Genomic DNA, 15,355 nt, shown 5'->3' with positions numbered 1-15,355 from the left:
CAGCCCCGCCGGGGGATGCAGTCAGCTCCTGCTGCTCCAGCAGGAACACGGAGGAGCTCTCACAGAGCAGCAAACACCGCCTGCCCCCCCAGCAGGGCCGTACGGCTTCTGTCTGCAGCCCAGAAAGATGCAGGGCTGTAAGGCCCCGGCACGCCGTCACGCAGTAACACCGGGGCTGGCTGTACACCCTAATTAAACAAGTAATAAGGGCCCAGCGAAGTCACAACAGGCTGAGGTGCAGCCCAGCCCCTGGCTCACGTCCTGGCCCCGATGAGAGCAGGCAGGGGCTGGAGCCCACGTTACAGAGCTGGGGGCACCGCAGTGCCTGGGGCAGGCAGAGCAGCCCAAGAGCTAGGTGCTCGCACCGACCCTAGCCCCAGCCTCACCCCTCCCTGGGCTCCCCACCACCACCACGGGAACACAGACAGGGCACCCACAGCGACAAGCAACTGAGCCAGGACCCTGAGACTTCAGGTCAGTCATCCTACATGTCCCCAGAGGTGAAAGCACGATGGGATTTCTGGTCTGGGGTGTTGGGGACAGGTCTCACCACCAGGAGGAAAACTGAAATATTGAGGAAAATCCCACATCATGGAGATGGTAAACATGTTCCTTGGAATCCCACCTGGCTGGCAATAGGGTGCAGCCAGAGAAACCCTGACAGGACGGGACCATAGGTTAAAGCCCCCAGACTTGTCCTCAAGTGAGCGGCCGCAGAGCTCTGCTCCCCTGCTCACCGCCTGCCTGTGACCCTCCGTACTCACAGCTTCAGAGCCAGCTGCGTCCTCTGCCAAAGGCACAGCGGTGCCATGTCTCCCGTGTCTCCAGGTGCTTTTCAGACCTAGCTCATGATGGTTGACAGGGCCTGAGCGCTGATGCTCGTGAGAAGTGTTCTGAGCATTCACCCCCTCCCACAGCCCATGGGAGAAACTCCTCGCTTTGGCCGTGCCGTCAGTGGCGGCTGCCTTCAGGAGGCCGCGACATTCCTGGGCAACACGGGCAGCCGACAGACAGGGACCTGCAGTAAAGCTCCCCCAGGTCTGGGTCTGGCTGACAGACACACAAGGCACTTCTGTTACCGAGGGGGCAGTGGGAAAAAAATGACTGCTGCTATTGTACGCGGACTCGTAGCAGCGGGCTGCGGCTGATGCCAAGCATTTACCACCCTCACATCCTGCTTACCACCCTCACGGCCCTAGGAGAAGACAGGCATTTTGGACATTTATTTAGAGCGGTAAGAATTTCAACAAGTTCAATTTAAATACAAATAAATATCAAAGCATGTTTCTGAAGAGAACGCAACCACATGCCTGACTTGAATTCAGATACTCTCTAAATTCTTATTAAAAAGAAAAAGTGTTGTTTGAAATAATGCTGATGCACATCGTGAGGAGTACAAGTGTTAGACCACGTAAGAACAAAACACAGGCTGTTCACAGAGGAATGTAAATGGGTGTTATTGACATTCACAGGGGTACAAACTCCAAATGACACTACTTTCTCTTTACTCAGGTACCCAAAGAAAATTAGAAAGCAAATATTTAACAGTACAAGACCTACTTTTTAACAATTCAGGTTTTTAATCTATCCATCATACACATGCACAGCTTCATTCTAGATGCTAAGTTCGGAAGCAGGAAGCGTGCTCAGCACTTGAAGGCAGGTGCACCGCTTTGGGAATACAAACCTTACTTTGCTATACAAGTGAGCAACACCTGTGCACAGAAATGGTGGCTGTTTAAAAATCACTTTCTTCCTCTTGTTTGAAACCACTGTTTGCCGGCTTGGGGAAGCAACTCAAGAGTGACAGACAAGGTAAAGACTCACCACTAAAAGGACTTGAGAAAGTGAACATCAACAAAATCAGAACAATATCTCCCACACCTGAAAACACAAGTTCTCCTATATCCCTCTTGCACACGCAGTCACAGTACCATGTGCACAGAGGAGAAAACGCTGCCAGAGTGGTCCTTCTTCAGATCTTTCAATTTTGCAGAGAACATTTAGGGAAAAGCATGAGCTGCAGATCAAATGATTTCAGTAAAACGCCACCCATTAGACCTCTACATTAAACACCTTGCACAGGTAAGCCTCAGCAGGCAGCAGAAGCAATTTTGTCACAAACACTTGGGTCACTTTAGTTACACCGAGAGACAATCAACCTCCCTTACCAGCCAGTGAAAAGTACAGGAGTTGGACTGGTTGGTGGGCAAGCACTGAGGTCATGTGCTTGACAGATGTCTCTGAGGCTGCAACGTTATTCTCACGCTGTCACATCTGGTTTATGAAGAGCTACCACTACAGGGGATTACTGAACGCAAACATCAGATATGCCACTGCTGCACTCTGAAGCTTATGGCACAGAACAAACCTCAGTGGTGTGTAAATACCCCAATTCCAACACAGAGGCACAAACCTACAGCCCAAATGGCACTGCAAATACCCGTGCTGTGTCATGACTTATCTTAAAGTTAGCAAGTCAAAATGCAAAGTAAATTTGCTTTGGTGCATATAAACTATTGCATGCACAGTTACTAAAAGTGTTGCAAAGTCTATTTAAAATGAGTTTTATTAAGATGAAAAAGTTTTCCATGGTAACTACAGAATGCTAATCGAAACCAAGTGCTTCCCCTCCATTTAAAACACGAATTGGAATACTTTTTGTTAAAAAAAAGACTTTAAAAATAATCAGTTAAATGGAGTATTTTGGATGTGCTTTACTCCATACACTGGTTACTGTTTCTAATCTTGCTAATGAATGCGGGCTAACAAGAGGTTGTCTGGATGTTCATCAGAGGCTTTGAATGCAACCTACTTTTCTGAACAGCATTCAGCTGTGAAGCTGCACTGGCAGTAAGGAGTATTCAGCAAACCACCTAAGGTGTTACAAAGCCCTGTGCCATGTACAGTGGTGTTGTGCTCAGGTGGCAGTATCCTTCTCGCTCTAGAAGAGTACAAAAGCATTGGAGGATTCCAGATATACAAAGCAGTGTTTCTTGCTACCATCATCCATTCATAAGCATCATCTCCTAGATTTCCAGGCAGCTCTGGAATAAGGAGTAGTCCTTTTCTTATCTGGTGGTTTGAAGTAAGAATAAACAGGTGCTGCTGGATATTCGGCATCTGGATTTTCTGCCATCATTTTCAGCTTTGCTTCAATGGCCTTTATTTTCGCGCTGACACTGAAAAGAGAGGGGGGAAAAAAGAGAAATTGAGCTTGATCTTAGCATGGAATCACACTACAGCAATCCAAAAATTTTGTTGACAGTTGAACACCTAGTTGCACCAGGAGCAGCTGGGCAGACCCCATCACTGCCTCCGCAAGTGTGAGATCAGGAAACAGGAATCTACTGCCTAATGCCCACGCTATTTCACTTGAATTCTCAGCAGGGATTTGCTTAGGAAAGGCCCTCCATGACACAACACAGCACCACGAAACAGCAGTCCTTGCACCTACTCAGCACTTTCTTAAGGATTCTGAGCTAGATGAGAACAGGGCTTCCTAGTTCACGCAAAATGAAGTCATCTGAGGAGGTCTGAGCATGTGCAGCAGAGTGCAGCTCAGACAAGGCTGCTGGAAGCAGCAGAGAAATGAAAGCCAGACTTCCTCCCAGCTACACGACCACTCGGGATGGGAAAACCCCAGACTCTAATTGGGTCAGGAAGAAACATTTCAACATTACCAGAGTTTATCCCAAAGGGAGAAGCTATCCTAGGTTACACCCAAAATTCCTAGGACTTTTGTTATCCACTATCCTCCGCTGGGTATGGACTGAGGAATGTTCCCTTCTCCGCGGCAGCTCCTTGCGGCATCCGTCCTCACTGAACAGCTCCTTTGTGTCACTGACGTAGCTAGCAATCTGCATGACTCCGTCTCTCTGCTCATTACTTTCCTAGCACGGTACTTCTGAATTTCAATCTCATTTTATCTGTAGGCAAATTAATTATCCCAAGTCTTGGTTCCTCATACGGTTCCGCCGACAGAACACTGGGGGGTGGGGTTGGAAATCACACACACCTTTAACCAAACCGTAAACCAAAGCAGCCCTGGGGTTGGAGAATTTAACCGCATCCCACAGGCAAGACCTACTAACCCTAATGCTGGCAGCATTTTTTTTTTAATTGTAATTTAATGGAGAAAGATTTTTTTAAATCTTTAAAATCTTTTTAAAAAAAAATCTTTCACCATTATAAAGGAAATTCGTGTTCATAAGCATTTTCCTTAATGAAATTAGTAGAGTACAAAACCTCTCACTGAAATTCATGTGAAGTACAAAGCACGTTCTGGCCACATGAGCTAAAGTATTGCACATTTCCAATTCCTCTCTCTACCACTTCTCCCATAAGTGTCCTAGCAGTTTAATACATTAGAAAATGAACATTGAGTCCTAAGTAACTCATCTGGGACACTTCGTAGCATGCTGCCCGTCTACAAATGGCTTTACTGCCATATTAGATTTTTAGTACAAAGGTAATGGCAACTCTAGATCTTACTGAAATCTAAGACAACCTAATTCCCTACCACTCCCACAATTTGGTCACCTCTCACTCACTCCATCTCCTACCTTAGGTTAGACTGGGGTGGCTCCGTGCTGGAAGATGGCTCCAGGCTGATTGGAAGAATCTTCTCATTTTTATTATGATCATATCTCTGCAAGCAGAAAACCAATATTCAAGTCAACTGGAATTACAAACAAAACATTTGCTTATGGATGCGCTTTAAATTTGGATTAATATCACCTTGGGTTTTGTGAATCTTTCACTGAGTGATTTTGATGGCCAAATGCTACAACAAACCCTAACCATGATGTTTGTTTAGTACCAACATGATGCGTACATACACTTATGTACATTGTACTATGGATCCTTACACCTCATCCTGTTTTATTACTTCCTGTTCCCAACTACATAAGACAAAGTAAAGATGTTAAATTTTAAGGCAACTACTGCACTGCATCACTATACCCTTTATAGAGGCATTGTTCTGAGTGCAAAGATAACCCAAGCACCCAACTCCTCTGAATTGTGCAGTGCTGGAAGAAAAACGCATTCCAGATCAGTTGGGAACCACCTCCTTTCCGTAAAAAGCAGCTTGTGAGTCTGTCTTCTCTGTGGGCAACGGGCCTCCTGAACTATTCACAGTGCTCCGCTTCCTTGTTTCGCTTGGCACAAATTCAGGTTTGTTTTTCAGCAGAGCTGCTCAAATTGACAGTGTCTGGTAAGCTTTGGCTGCTCATCTTAAAACTACTTAGCACAGTGCTGCTATTGCCTAAAATAAACACTTGTTGCAATAAGCTAAGGTTTTGTGTTGTTAAATCTTTCCAGCCACAGATTAGAAAATGCCATGCAAACTGAACTGCTTGTTTATGTATGCTCTTCGCCATACCCTGGCCGGCCAAGCACTGAGCTACCCGCTCAAGTCCCAGCTGAGCGGCCGCCCGCTCCTCAGGCTGAAGCTCCTTTGTGGCCCGAACGCTCGTCAGGCACCCCAGAGGTGCCTGTGGCTCCAGTGCCTACAGTGCCCAAGAAAATGGAGACTGGATCTGCACAGTTTGGATGTGCTGACAAGAGCCTGGAGCCCTCAAAGCCAGTAATTAAAACAACACGGTCTCCTTTAACAAAGACACCTGCCCTTGTTTTTCATTTTTTTCTTTCCTTTTCCCTTCCCAAGACTCTAAAACAAATGCATTGGTATACTCAATAAGAGAAATGCTAGGAAGTTGTCTATAAGACAATCAACACATGTTAAAAGCAAACTACCCACAGGTAAATAGCAATAAGCAGGTTCCCCTGCCTCCCCCCAACAATCTTTCTGCAAAGAAAGTTATTCAAACTACGTTGCTTTACCAAATACCAGTTAGCAAATAACTGCAAGAGAAACAAGAAAAGACTTCAGTGACATTAAAACCAGGATGTTCCAGAAGGTACTGCTTAAGTTAATACTAAAAACTTAATGTTTTATGCAATAGAGCAAGCAATAAAATGATATTTAGTTTAGAAGCGAACTACCTTGCTTTAGAAGTCAGAAGTAATTAGAGCTGCTGCCACATAAGTGCTTTCACAAGTGGAACAAAGTAACAGAGTGCCTAGTAATTGGGAATTTCCATGCATCTCCTACCCAAAAAGGGATCAAAACCACAAAGGGAAGGATACAGACTTTCAGCCAATCATTCACTACCTTTGGGAAAAGTTGAAATGCAGACATTTACAGAGTAACCTGTTCACAGAGCTCTGATTAGAAGCTCCTTTACAAAGAACATCAGGTTAAACGGCCTATTCTCATTCACAGCTGATCCAGCACAGCTTAGGTGGAAGAGAGGAGTGGCAGATCGTTCATGCCATTTCCATGAGAATTATTTCCCAGAACAGACTGAAATTATCTTGCCAGGATAAGGTGGCCTTGATAAGAATTGTTCCTTAATATTAAAGATTTTTGCCTTTGCAAAATAAATGCAGTTTTCATTTACAGCAAGAGGCTTACCTTGACTTGTGCGTGTGCCCACCGCACCACCAGTTTCTTGGAAAGGGCCAGCTTCCCATTGAGGCACTGGATCGCCTTTTCTGCTTCCTGCACAGGACGCACAGGAAGACAGTTCAATAAACAAACCGAGTCTTCAGTCAAAACTGTCGCAGATGTAAAGACCCTTTTCTCTTTGTAAATCAGTCTTCTGTAAGTAAAGCTAACTGACAGCAAAGAAAGTTTATCCCCTTGTATCCCAATCCAGGAATATCTGGAAGCCTCCCACACCCATCTCAGTAACCAGACTTTTATAAACCAGCAGGGCAGACTCCTTCAGTTGTTGGGGGGAGGAAATGGGGAAGACGAACGCAAGTTTTCAAAAGTTCAGCTGCAGAAGCTATTGGAACAGCGTGCTGAAGGAGGTTTGTGCTACAGGGGTTTCTCTCGAAAATGCTATGATTCATTACAGTGATTACATGTCTCATAAACACCTACCTATGCTTATCCCAGACCTTGCTAGCGCACGCTGGGGATGTTAGCCACTTGGCCCTGATCTAGGTTTAGTGAAATCTCACTTCTGGGACACTCCCATAAAACTTGATTCACGGCAGTTAAAAACGCGCTTTGCAATGCTGTTCCACCTTGCTACGAATAATCATTCCAGCAGAGCTTCTAGAGCTCTGGCACCGCATCACGGCTCTTCTGACATCCTCAGGGAGGATTTCACAGCAAAAAGATGAGGGTATACAATCACTAGCAATCTCCAAAAACGCTGTTTTTCCTAACTTTTTAACAATTTAGCAGAATTTTGACAAATAACTATAGCTCTGGTGTTATAGCTAGCCTGACTTGAATTTTAGACTGCAAGAGTTAAAATCCCGAACGGGCATCCAGAGGCAGTTCCCTCCAGGACGCTGCAGATGTACCATGTTGCGTATCCGGCAGCATCACACAAGGTGTTTGCATGTTCATGAAGCCTGGGAGGACTTCTGAGCAGTTCTGGGTTCCAAGCGGTCTGGCAGGCTGATCCAAGGCTCTGCATGGATCACAGCTCCACCACTGTACACCCCCACCAGCTCGCTATAGAAAGGAACCAAAGAACCGGCCCTGTGCAATCAGCACAAGAAAGCAGAGCTCTGGAATAGATGGCACAGAAGAAAGGAAATCACCACGGCTTCCAGGAGCAGTCACAGAGCGAGGCTGTTGGAGACTACAGGTTTGTGTAGAAAAGGTATTTAATTTATCCCTTCCTGGTTTAGCTTTTTATTGACATAAAAGAGATGGGGAAAGAAGCCAGTCATTTAAAACAAAATTCCACATAAAAGCAACATACCTGTTTGGTCTCAAAGTTCACAAAGCAGTAACCCCTCGGCTGCCCCTCCAGAGCACCGGACTTGTGAAAGAGAAAATCGAACTGCTTCACTTTGCCAAACTTCTGAAGGAGTTTGAGGAGGTGGTACCTGAAGGGGAAAGGAGACATTTAATGCACCTAGCAGTACTTGGAAAGCAAGGACACACACACACACACACACACACACAGGCACACGATTCACACTCGGCCCCACCACCTGTCAGTGGTGTGGCGCAGCAGTGCCCAGCCACCCGCCGGGGTGGGCGCTGCGTGCTGCAGCACCTCGGCCCCACGGCTCTGGGCTGCCCTGCGCTCGGTGGCAGCTCCAAACCCCAGGCACGCGGCCTTCCTCCCGCAGTGCCTGCTGAGAAGACCTATTAATAGCTGCCTTTTGGGCAATTAAAACGGCTCCCCAGAGGGCTGGGAGGGCTTTGCCTCTCGCCTAAAAACCACACCTACTTCCAACCGTAAGCTGCCCCCCTCCAGCCTGGAGCTCCCTCTCCCCGCACGTTGGTATTTTAACACATCTGGAAAAGCCTGAGTACATTTGTCTGCTTAGCATCTAGTGCAACGAGCAGCCTAAAATCGGGAGCCTCTTTGTTGCAGAGGCCACATCTAAACCTGGAAGTTCCTTACAGCTTTTTTTGGTTCCCTCGATCCAAGCCGAGCACCGCTGGCTGACCCACAAGGCAAACTGCACCTGTTAGGGCAGTCACTGGCTGACCCCGAACCTGGAGACCAAGAATTGTCCAAGGGCTTACAAAGGGCATCTTAGGACTCAGCTTCTCCTGCCAATTAGCTGTGTAGCATTAGCAGGCGTGTAACCCCAGCCCAATTTCCAGCTTCCCTGACGAGAGAACAGTCGCAGCTCCCAAGTCCCTTGGGACAACTCCTGGTGCACATGGGCAGGCACTGGCCAGAACAGTGCGTGTCCAGACACAGAGATCAGCAGTGCCCCAGAACACCCAAGCACATCACGTAATTTTAGGGATAGTCCGAACGGGAAGGACAGACAATATTTTTCCTAATAAAGCCCGATAGGATGTTTGAAACGGGCTGTGGCCCTTTGTATGCTTCAGGAGCCAAACAAGAAAGTTCCAGGAACGTGAGTCATCTCCCAGCACGGGCACGGCGGACGTTCAGGATGTGCACTTTCAAAGAGGTGAAGGTACAGAAAGTGTTCAGGCCCGCAGTGCAGGAGGGCCAGGTTATCTTCCAGGGGAATAAACACATTGTAATTGATTAGGGGAAGCTTCCTACGTCCTTCAGAATACAGATGAAGCACTGAAGTGCTGGGGTCTTCCAAGAGGCTCGTGAACACTCAGCCTCTGCTTAGCAGGCAGGAGAGACAGAAAAACAAGAGCAGGAAGAGAAGGGAGCCGGTTACGCAGAAACCACGCATCACCACTGCACCTCAAGCTACCAACCAGCAGGCACAGATGTACCAGTAAAAGCACCAGCTTTGGAGATGTGACATAAATCCCACGTGTTGAATTGTCAGAGCCTCCAAAACACGTAAATGCCCCAGGCTTGTTTCTGTGAACATATTCCTACAAAAAGCACTTACAATTTCAGCAGTATGGAAATGAAGTCTTTACTACTGGGATGCTGTTTGCCTTTTTGCAATGACAGCCGTGGGACAGGCAGCGAGGCTCCTCTCTGCATTCTGTTCAGCAAGGAGGGAAACCCCTGCAGCTACCTTGTGGCGGTGGCTGTCCCCCCGTGCACCTCTGCACTCAAATAACAGCATTTACTTCTGCTTTCTTGGCAGCAAAGCAGAAGTCACTCCTTTAAAATACGTTTTATTAGAAGAGCCTGGAAACGACCTACATAGTCCATTTAATTTACAAGCTTTAAATCTTAGATGATACAAACACGGATTTCAAACCAGACACACAATTTTTACCACTGGAAGTCATCTACGCTACAAGGAACTGCTCAGACCTCAAGTTGTGTGCAACCAAAAGTTTCAGGCTGTGACTACAAGCCGGTGTTAACACAGCGAGGCATTAACAGCACTTTGACTCATCTCCAAGTGAAGACGACTTCAGTATTCAAGGGAGACCTGTCGTGGAAAACCCCAAGTGTTAAAAAAAAAAAAAAAAAGCGTGACCGCGTTAGAAGCATTATTATGGCAGCGACCCAGGCTACCCAGAGCCTCAGAGCTGCTCGCACAGATGCAGCCCCGCGGAGCACCACGGCCAGCCCCAGTTTCCACTTCCTCTCATCTGATGTGAACGCGAGACAAACCAGCAGCTCCCCCGTTTCCTTTTCCTCCAGCCTTCCTCCTGGCACCCCGAGTGCTATTCAAACACCGGCAAGGCTTCCTCTGAACAATGCCGTCCCAAGGATGCCGCGAAGGTACCGGGCCACATGCTAAACCTATTATTGCGAGGAATTCTGCCCCACTGGGAGCCAGGAGGAGTCTGCAACAACAACTCATGCACACATTGTTTTCGAGGTGAGACTCATCAAGATGGGACCCCAGACAAGCGGCAGAGCAGCTGAGGAAGTTGGACACACACGACTTCATACCTGCAGGCAATTAATGGTCATTCAAAGGCTACTGGAGACCAGATAGCATATGTGTAGCTGCAGCACTGGAAACGCAGCATTTGGACACACAAAATATGAGTCTCTGAAGGCTTTGCAGACAAGAACTGGCAGAGGAGGCAGTTCCACTCCATTTGCGACACGGGACGCGTAACACAAGTGCTGTTTCCACAGGCTAGGACTACCAGGCAGTGCTGTGAACACAGGGCTGTGGCACAAAGCACCTCCTGCCCCAGCAGGGGACAAACCCTGCACCAGACAACACTTACCACAATGATGAGGGAACCCTACGGCTTCCTTGCTCAGTGACACCAAACCCAGAACCTGACCACGTAGAAGAAGCCCCCCAATAACCGTTACCAGTAAGGAAGCCCACCAGAAGGCGCCCCAAACCCCACCACATATGGGGCATCAGTGCTCGACCCCCTCCCGTTGGAGTCACAGTTGCTCGGTACGCGCAAAAACCTCCCGAAAGCCATCGGCTTGCAGGCTGTAATTTGCAGGCAGCCCTACATTTATAAATTCCTACTACCACAGCTTGTGCTCAAATGTGTACGTTACCTATTAACTCCCCAGTGCATGATTGCAGCTATAGGTTGCTCGCTAAGCGGAAGTCTTGGATTAATTCAAGACTTTCTGAACTCATTTCTGCTCGAGGAAGCCACAACCAATTATTAGCCCTACTAACAACCCCATCAACTTTACTCCATCTTAAGGGAATCTAACATAGAAATTGCAGGGCAACCCTCTAAAATCAGATAAAAGCAGCAAATGAAGAAAGAGCTAATTAGTGTTCAGGTGCGTGTTTTCAGCCACGCAATTAGCTGGCTTAACGGGGATAATTCAGGTGAGCAAGCACGGGCAGGGGTGTAAAGCCTCAGAACAAGAAAGCAAGGGTCAGGGCGATTTATAAGCATTTGCAGAACTGACACAAACATTCTTTCTTCTCCGTGCTGACAACGCGTTAAAAGGAACTTCCTCTCTTTTCTTCACAAGGAAACGGAGATTACGATGCCATTTTCAGAAGGGCATAGCCGTTTTTAAAGCAAAAGCAAAAGATGCGGGTCTGGAGCCAGAACTGTAAACCCCGCGGCAGGCAACAAGCACTGAGCAGCACGGGAGCGCTCCGGATTTTAGGAGACGGGGAACGCCGCCCTGCAGCCACGGTGCTGCCGGAGGTGCGAGCAGCGGGCTGAGACCCACGCGACTCGTCCCACTCGCTCCGTAAGCGGGACGTTTTGCCTGTGAAGCTACGGGGTGCCTGGCCTCACCCGGAGGAGCGACGTAGGCCGAAAGAGTCCGGAAGAGCACGGCCGGCGGCCGGGCAGGCGCTGAGGGGCGTAAGCCGCGTACGCCCCCTGCTCCGCCACGGCACCCGCCGCGTCCCCTCAGCTCCGAGGCTGCCCCCCGGGGACGGAGCTCGGCCTGCGCGGGCTGCAGCGGGACGGCCAGCGGCCGGGCAGGGACGCACCGGTCCGCGGGGTTCCGGCGGGACCGAGCCGAGCCCCGGCACAACGCCCGAACACCGGGCGGCAACCGCGGCCTCGGCTCCGGTGCTCGGCGGGAGCACGGGGAGGGCCCCGCTCCCACCCCCGGACCTCCCGGTGCCCCCCGGGACCGTGGCTCAGCGCAGCCCCCAGGCCCTCACGGGCGGCGGGGAGGGGCTCGGCCGCTACAGGGGGGTACCGGGAGGGGCTTACCGGGGAATGGGGGGCACCGGGGGGGGGGTACCGGGGAACGGGAGGTAACGGGGGGGGCACCGGGGGGATAACGGGGGCGGTGCCGGGGGGGACGGGGTGGCCAGGAGGGGGAACGGGGACACCGGGGGGGCCCGGGAGTGGCTGGGGGTAGCACCGGAGGTGTCACCGGGGGGTGCGGGGGTGGCAGCGGCGCCGCCCGCGGCACTCACTCGGTGATCTTGGGGTCGAGGTTTCCGATCCAGAGGCGGTGCCCGTCCTGCAGGGCGCCCTCGCACAGGATGGACGCGTTCTCCAGCGGCAGCGCCTGGCGGCCCGGCTCCATGGCGGCGCGGGGCGGACCGGGACCGGCCCCCACCATCACCCCCCCCCCCCGCCGCCGCCCCGGCCCCGCGCAGGCCTCGCCCCGCCCTCGGCGCCCGGCGGTGACGCAGGCGGCGCGGGGCCGTGACGTCAGCGCAGCGCGCGGGGCCCGGCGACGGTGAGCGGGGAGGCGGCTGCGGCCGGAGCCCCCCCAGCCCCCGCCCGGGGCTCCCGGCACGGCCCTAACGGGAAGGGGGGGGGGCGAGGAGGGGAGGGGCGAGGGGAACGGGCCGGGAGGGGCGGGGCCAGAAGAAGGGGCGGGGCTACGCGAGGGGGGCGGGGCCGCGTGGGGCGTGGGCAGCAGGGGCGAGGTCGCGGGGGGGGAGGGGCTACGGGGGGCGGGCGCGGTCACGGGGAGGGGGCGTGGTCGGGGGCGGGGCTTGGGGGACGCGGGGCAGCGGGCGCGGTTCGTCCCCTGCGGGTGGCGCGTGCTGGGCGGCGGGGCGCGGCTCGGCACTGCTCTGCTCTGCATTGCACGGCCCTGCACGGCCCGGCTCAGCACCGCACTGCACGGCTCTGCATTGCACACCCTGCTCAGCTCCGCACGGCCCTGCCCTGCGCAGCCCTGCTCAGCTCAGCTCAGCCCAGTCCTGCCCTGCCCAGCCCAGCCCACCCGGGCTTCCACCTGCTTCCCCTTCCGTGCTTTTGCAGCTCGGACCTCCGAGCCCCAGCCTGCCCTTGTGCTGCGATCACACCTCAGAGCTCCCCGCAGTAAACGCTCTGAAATAAATGCTTTAAAATAATAATGCCTTTCAGCCTCAGAGCTGGTAGGATGGAAGCCAAAGTTTCCACAAGCACCCTGTCCCCCGGCTGTGGCTCCCCGAGCTGTGCCCTTTAGGTGGCCGGGACAGCGCCGTGTCCCTGGGCCTGAGCCATGCAGCTGCAGGGGCACCGGGAGCAGCCTGCGGCGCTCAGATGTCACCACTCAGCTGTCACCACTCAGCTGTCACCTCTCCGCTGTCACTGCCGAGCTGTCACCGTGCCCTGACACGCACAGCCAAGGCTTGAAGCCGTTTCTGCTCAGCGAGCTGAGCACCTCACCCCTCTTTCCTCTTTCCAGGTGAGCTGAAGGCAAGCTGTAAACGATGGCCATGGCACTGAGATGCTTTCGGCACCTGCACTCCCTGCTGTATTGTTCCCCGTTGGTCATGATGAGGAGGCTGCCACAGGCTGCTGCAGGCTGCCCGGCCCCGCTGCTGGAGGGCTACAGGCAGTGTGTCCGCCAGGTGATGCTGACCCAGCAGCTGGCCACCAAAAAAGGTACAGGCAGCCATTCTGGCCGGGTCTGCAACCCCTGGAGGTGTTGCCAGATACTGCTGAAAGCAGAACTTCTTACTCCTTTTCTCTCCTGTACCAGGATCACTCCAACTTAGGCAGAACACTGCCCTGGAGGAGCTAGTTTTCCCGAGTGCACCGCAGGGTACAGGAGTCTTTAGTCCTTCCTCAGGGAGGAGTGCTGCACGGAGCTGTCACTGCAGCAGCTAGTAGCCATCGACACCATCCAGACTGTGGAGTTAGAGTTCGTGCACACAGCGCAGCATTCAAAAATGTCTCGGCACTGTGCTCAAGTGCTGGGCTGTTTACCCATTTAAGAATATCAGTTTATCTTAGACTCAACTCTGAATCTAACAGTGGTCGTAACGTCTTCTTTCTACTTTCTAATACAACCACTAAGTGTTCTCAGAAACAGAAATTATTTTTTGTGTAATCTGCAGCTAAAGGTAAAGGGCAGACCCAAGCCAAAGTGAATATCAATGCTGCCTTAGTTGAAGATATTATCAATTTGGAGGAAACCAATGAAGACATGCAGGCAGTGGTAGAAGCTCTGAAAGAAGATTTCAACAGAAATGTCAGCGTTAGAACCTCGCCAGGTTGGTAAATTTCTTGTACGATGCTCTGTTGCCTGTAAGGAAGGATACCCATCCTAGTAACAGAGAAGTCTGTTTTTTTCAAAATTGATTTTCTTTTTATTGAGTTATTCACTGGGCACCCGATTACTACAACCTTGACATCCCCAACTAAAGGCTCTCTTCACCCTGAGCTTGACCAGGAAGAATCTATTTTTGTTAATAGCTTCCTGGAAATAGCTTTTCTAAGTGGGAGATGTCAAAAGTGTCTAACTGAACTGTTTGCAGATGTGATGAAGAAGCAGGTTGTCAGCTAATGGTGCAGTAGGGCAGGAAAAATCCAATTGCCATTAAATTAGCCTTTTGGAAATTGCCATCAGGCTGGTGTCTGGCATATACAAACTTTTTTTTTTGCTATGCATCTTTGTGGTTACTGACCTTTACAAGCCTTATTCACTTACTGAATTTTGTGTTTCAGGAAGAAACGTGAATATATTTGACTAAGCTACAGTTACTATAACACTCTGAACATATGTATTTGTAAGTAGTATCAAGTTTCAGGGATAAAATTTAACATTAAACAATGACCAAATTTGAATCATTCACCACCCCTGCTCTGGCAGGGGCACTTCAGTTTTTAATGGAGTTGGAAAGTGTAGCTCAGTCTCTTAACTATTTATTTTAACCGTAGGTATTTTTTTTAATTGCACTGATAAAGTACCTCTTGTCCCATGTGCCTTTTGGCCTGTTAACATTTTGCAGCAGAAACAAGAGAGCAGATTAAGAGTAGCTCAGGGAGAAACTGAATACTTTAAATTAGGCAGTGTATAGCACCTCCTCTTGGGACTTGGAAAAAATGAGGGGTTTAAGGGAACGTTGCTAAGTTAAAGACAATCATTTTCTAGATCTTTGTAATAACATTTTAATGTTTAAATTTGAAGAATCAAAAAATATTTATTTCCTTTTTATTCTTCGCAATCTGTTTAGTTTTCCTATTCTACTAACAAAAACAAGTGAGTTTTGCTTTCACGTTTTTGTGCTCTACAGCAGTGTTAAAATAATTAACTTGCAAATATCGCAGGCG

The 15,355-nt window shown here is 50.2% G+C and overlaps 2 protein-coding genes across 4 annotated transcripts in view; one reads left to right on the top strand and one right to left on the bottom strand.

The window, feature by feature from the left end:
• Positions 1 to 15,355, top strand: part of MRRF (mitochondrial ribosome recycling factor) — a 217,363-nt gene that overhangs the window by 190,767 nt on the left and 11,241 nt on the right. The window contains exons 2-4 of one of the 3 annotated variants that reach the window (XM_035555479.2): positions 12,501 to 12,542; positions 13,485 to 13,684; positions 14,140 to 14,295. In XM_035555479.2, the coding sequence (XP_035411372.1) occupies positions 13,510 to 13,684; positions 14,140 to 14,295 (331 nt within the window). In that variant the 5' untranslated portion in view covers positions 12,501 to 12,542; positions 13,485 to 13,509. The remainder of the gene's footprint in view (positions 1 to 12,500; positions 12,543 to 13,484; positions 13,685 to 14,139; positions 14,296 to 15,355) is intronic. The other 2 variants (XM_050714565.1, XM_050714566.1) reach the window with 2 other exon arrangements.
• On the bottom strand, positions 1,433 to 12,449 carry RBM18 (RNA binding motif protein 18). Its single transcript, XM_035555480.2, has 5 exons — positions 12,274 to 12,449; positions 7,794 to 7,920; positions 6,482 to 6,568; positions 4,566 to 4,651; positions 1,433 to 3,182 (listed from the first exon to the last, which is right to left on the bottom strand). The coding sequence occupies exons 1-5, from the start codon at positions 12,420 to 12,422 to the stop codon at positions 3,023 to 3,025; spliced, it is 609 nt and encodes a 202-aa protein (XP_035411373.1). The 5' UTR covers positions 12,423 to 12,449; the 3' UTR covers positions 1,433 to 3,022.

Source organism: Cygnus atratus, chromosome 19 (genome assembly GCF_013377495.2).
Source record: "Cygnus atratus isolate AKBS03 ecotype Queensland, Australia chromosome 19, CAtr_DNAZoo_HiC_assembly, whole genome shotgun sequence".
Taxonomy (NCBI): domain Eukaryota; kingdom Metazoa; phylum Chordata; class Aves; order Anseriformes; family Anatidae; genus Cygnus; species Cygnus atratus.
Note: the sequence above shows the minus strand (reverse complement) of the source record. Positions and strands in the feature narration are given on the sequence as shown.

Excerpts from the sequence above, each read along its gene's own strand:
- RBM18 (XM_035555480.2), bottom strand. The coding sequence starts at position 12,422 with ATGGTGGGGGCCGGTCCCGGTCCGCCCCGCGCCGCCATGGAGCCGGGC. Across the intron at positions 6,569-7,793 it reads TGAACTTTGAGACCAAACAG|GAAGCAGAAAAGGCGATCCA; the intron begins GTATGTTGCTTT and ends CGTCCTGTGCAG. Across the intron at positions 4,652-6,481 it reads GGGCACACGCACAAGTCAAG|AGATATGATCATAATAAAAA; the intron begins GTAAGCCTCTTG and ends TTCTGCTTGCAG.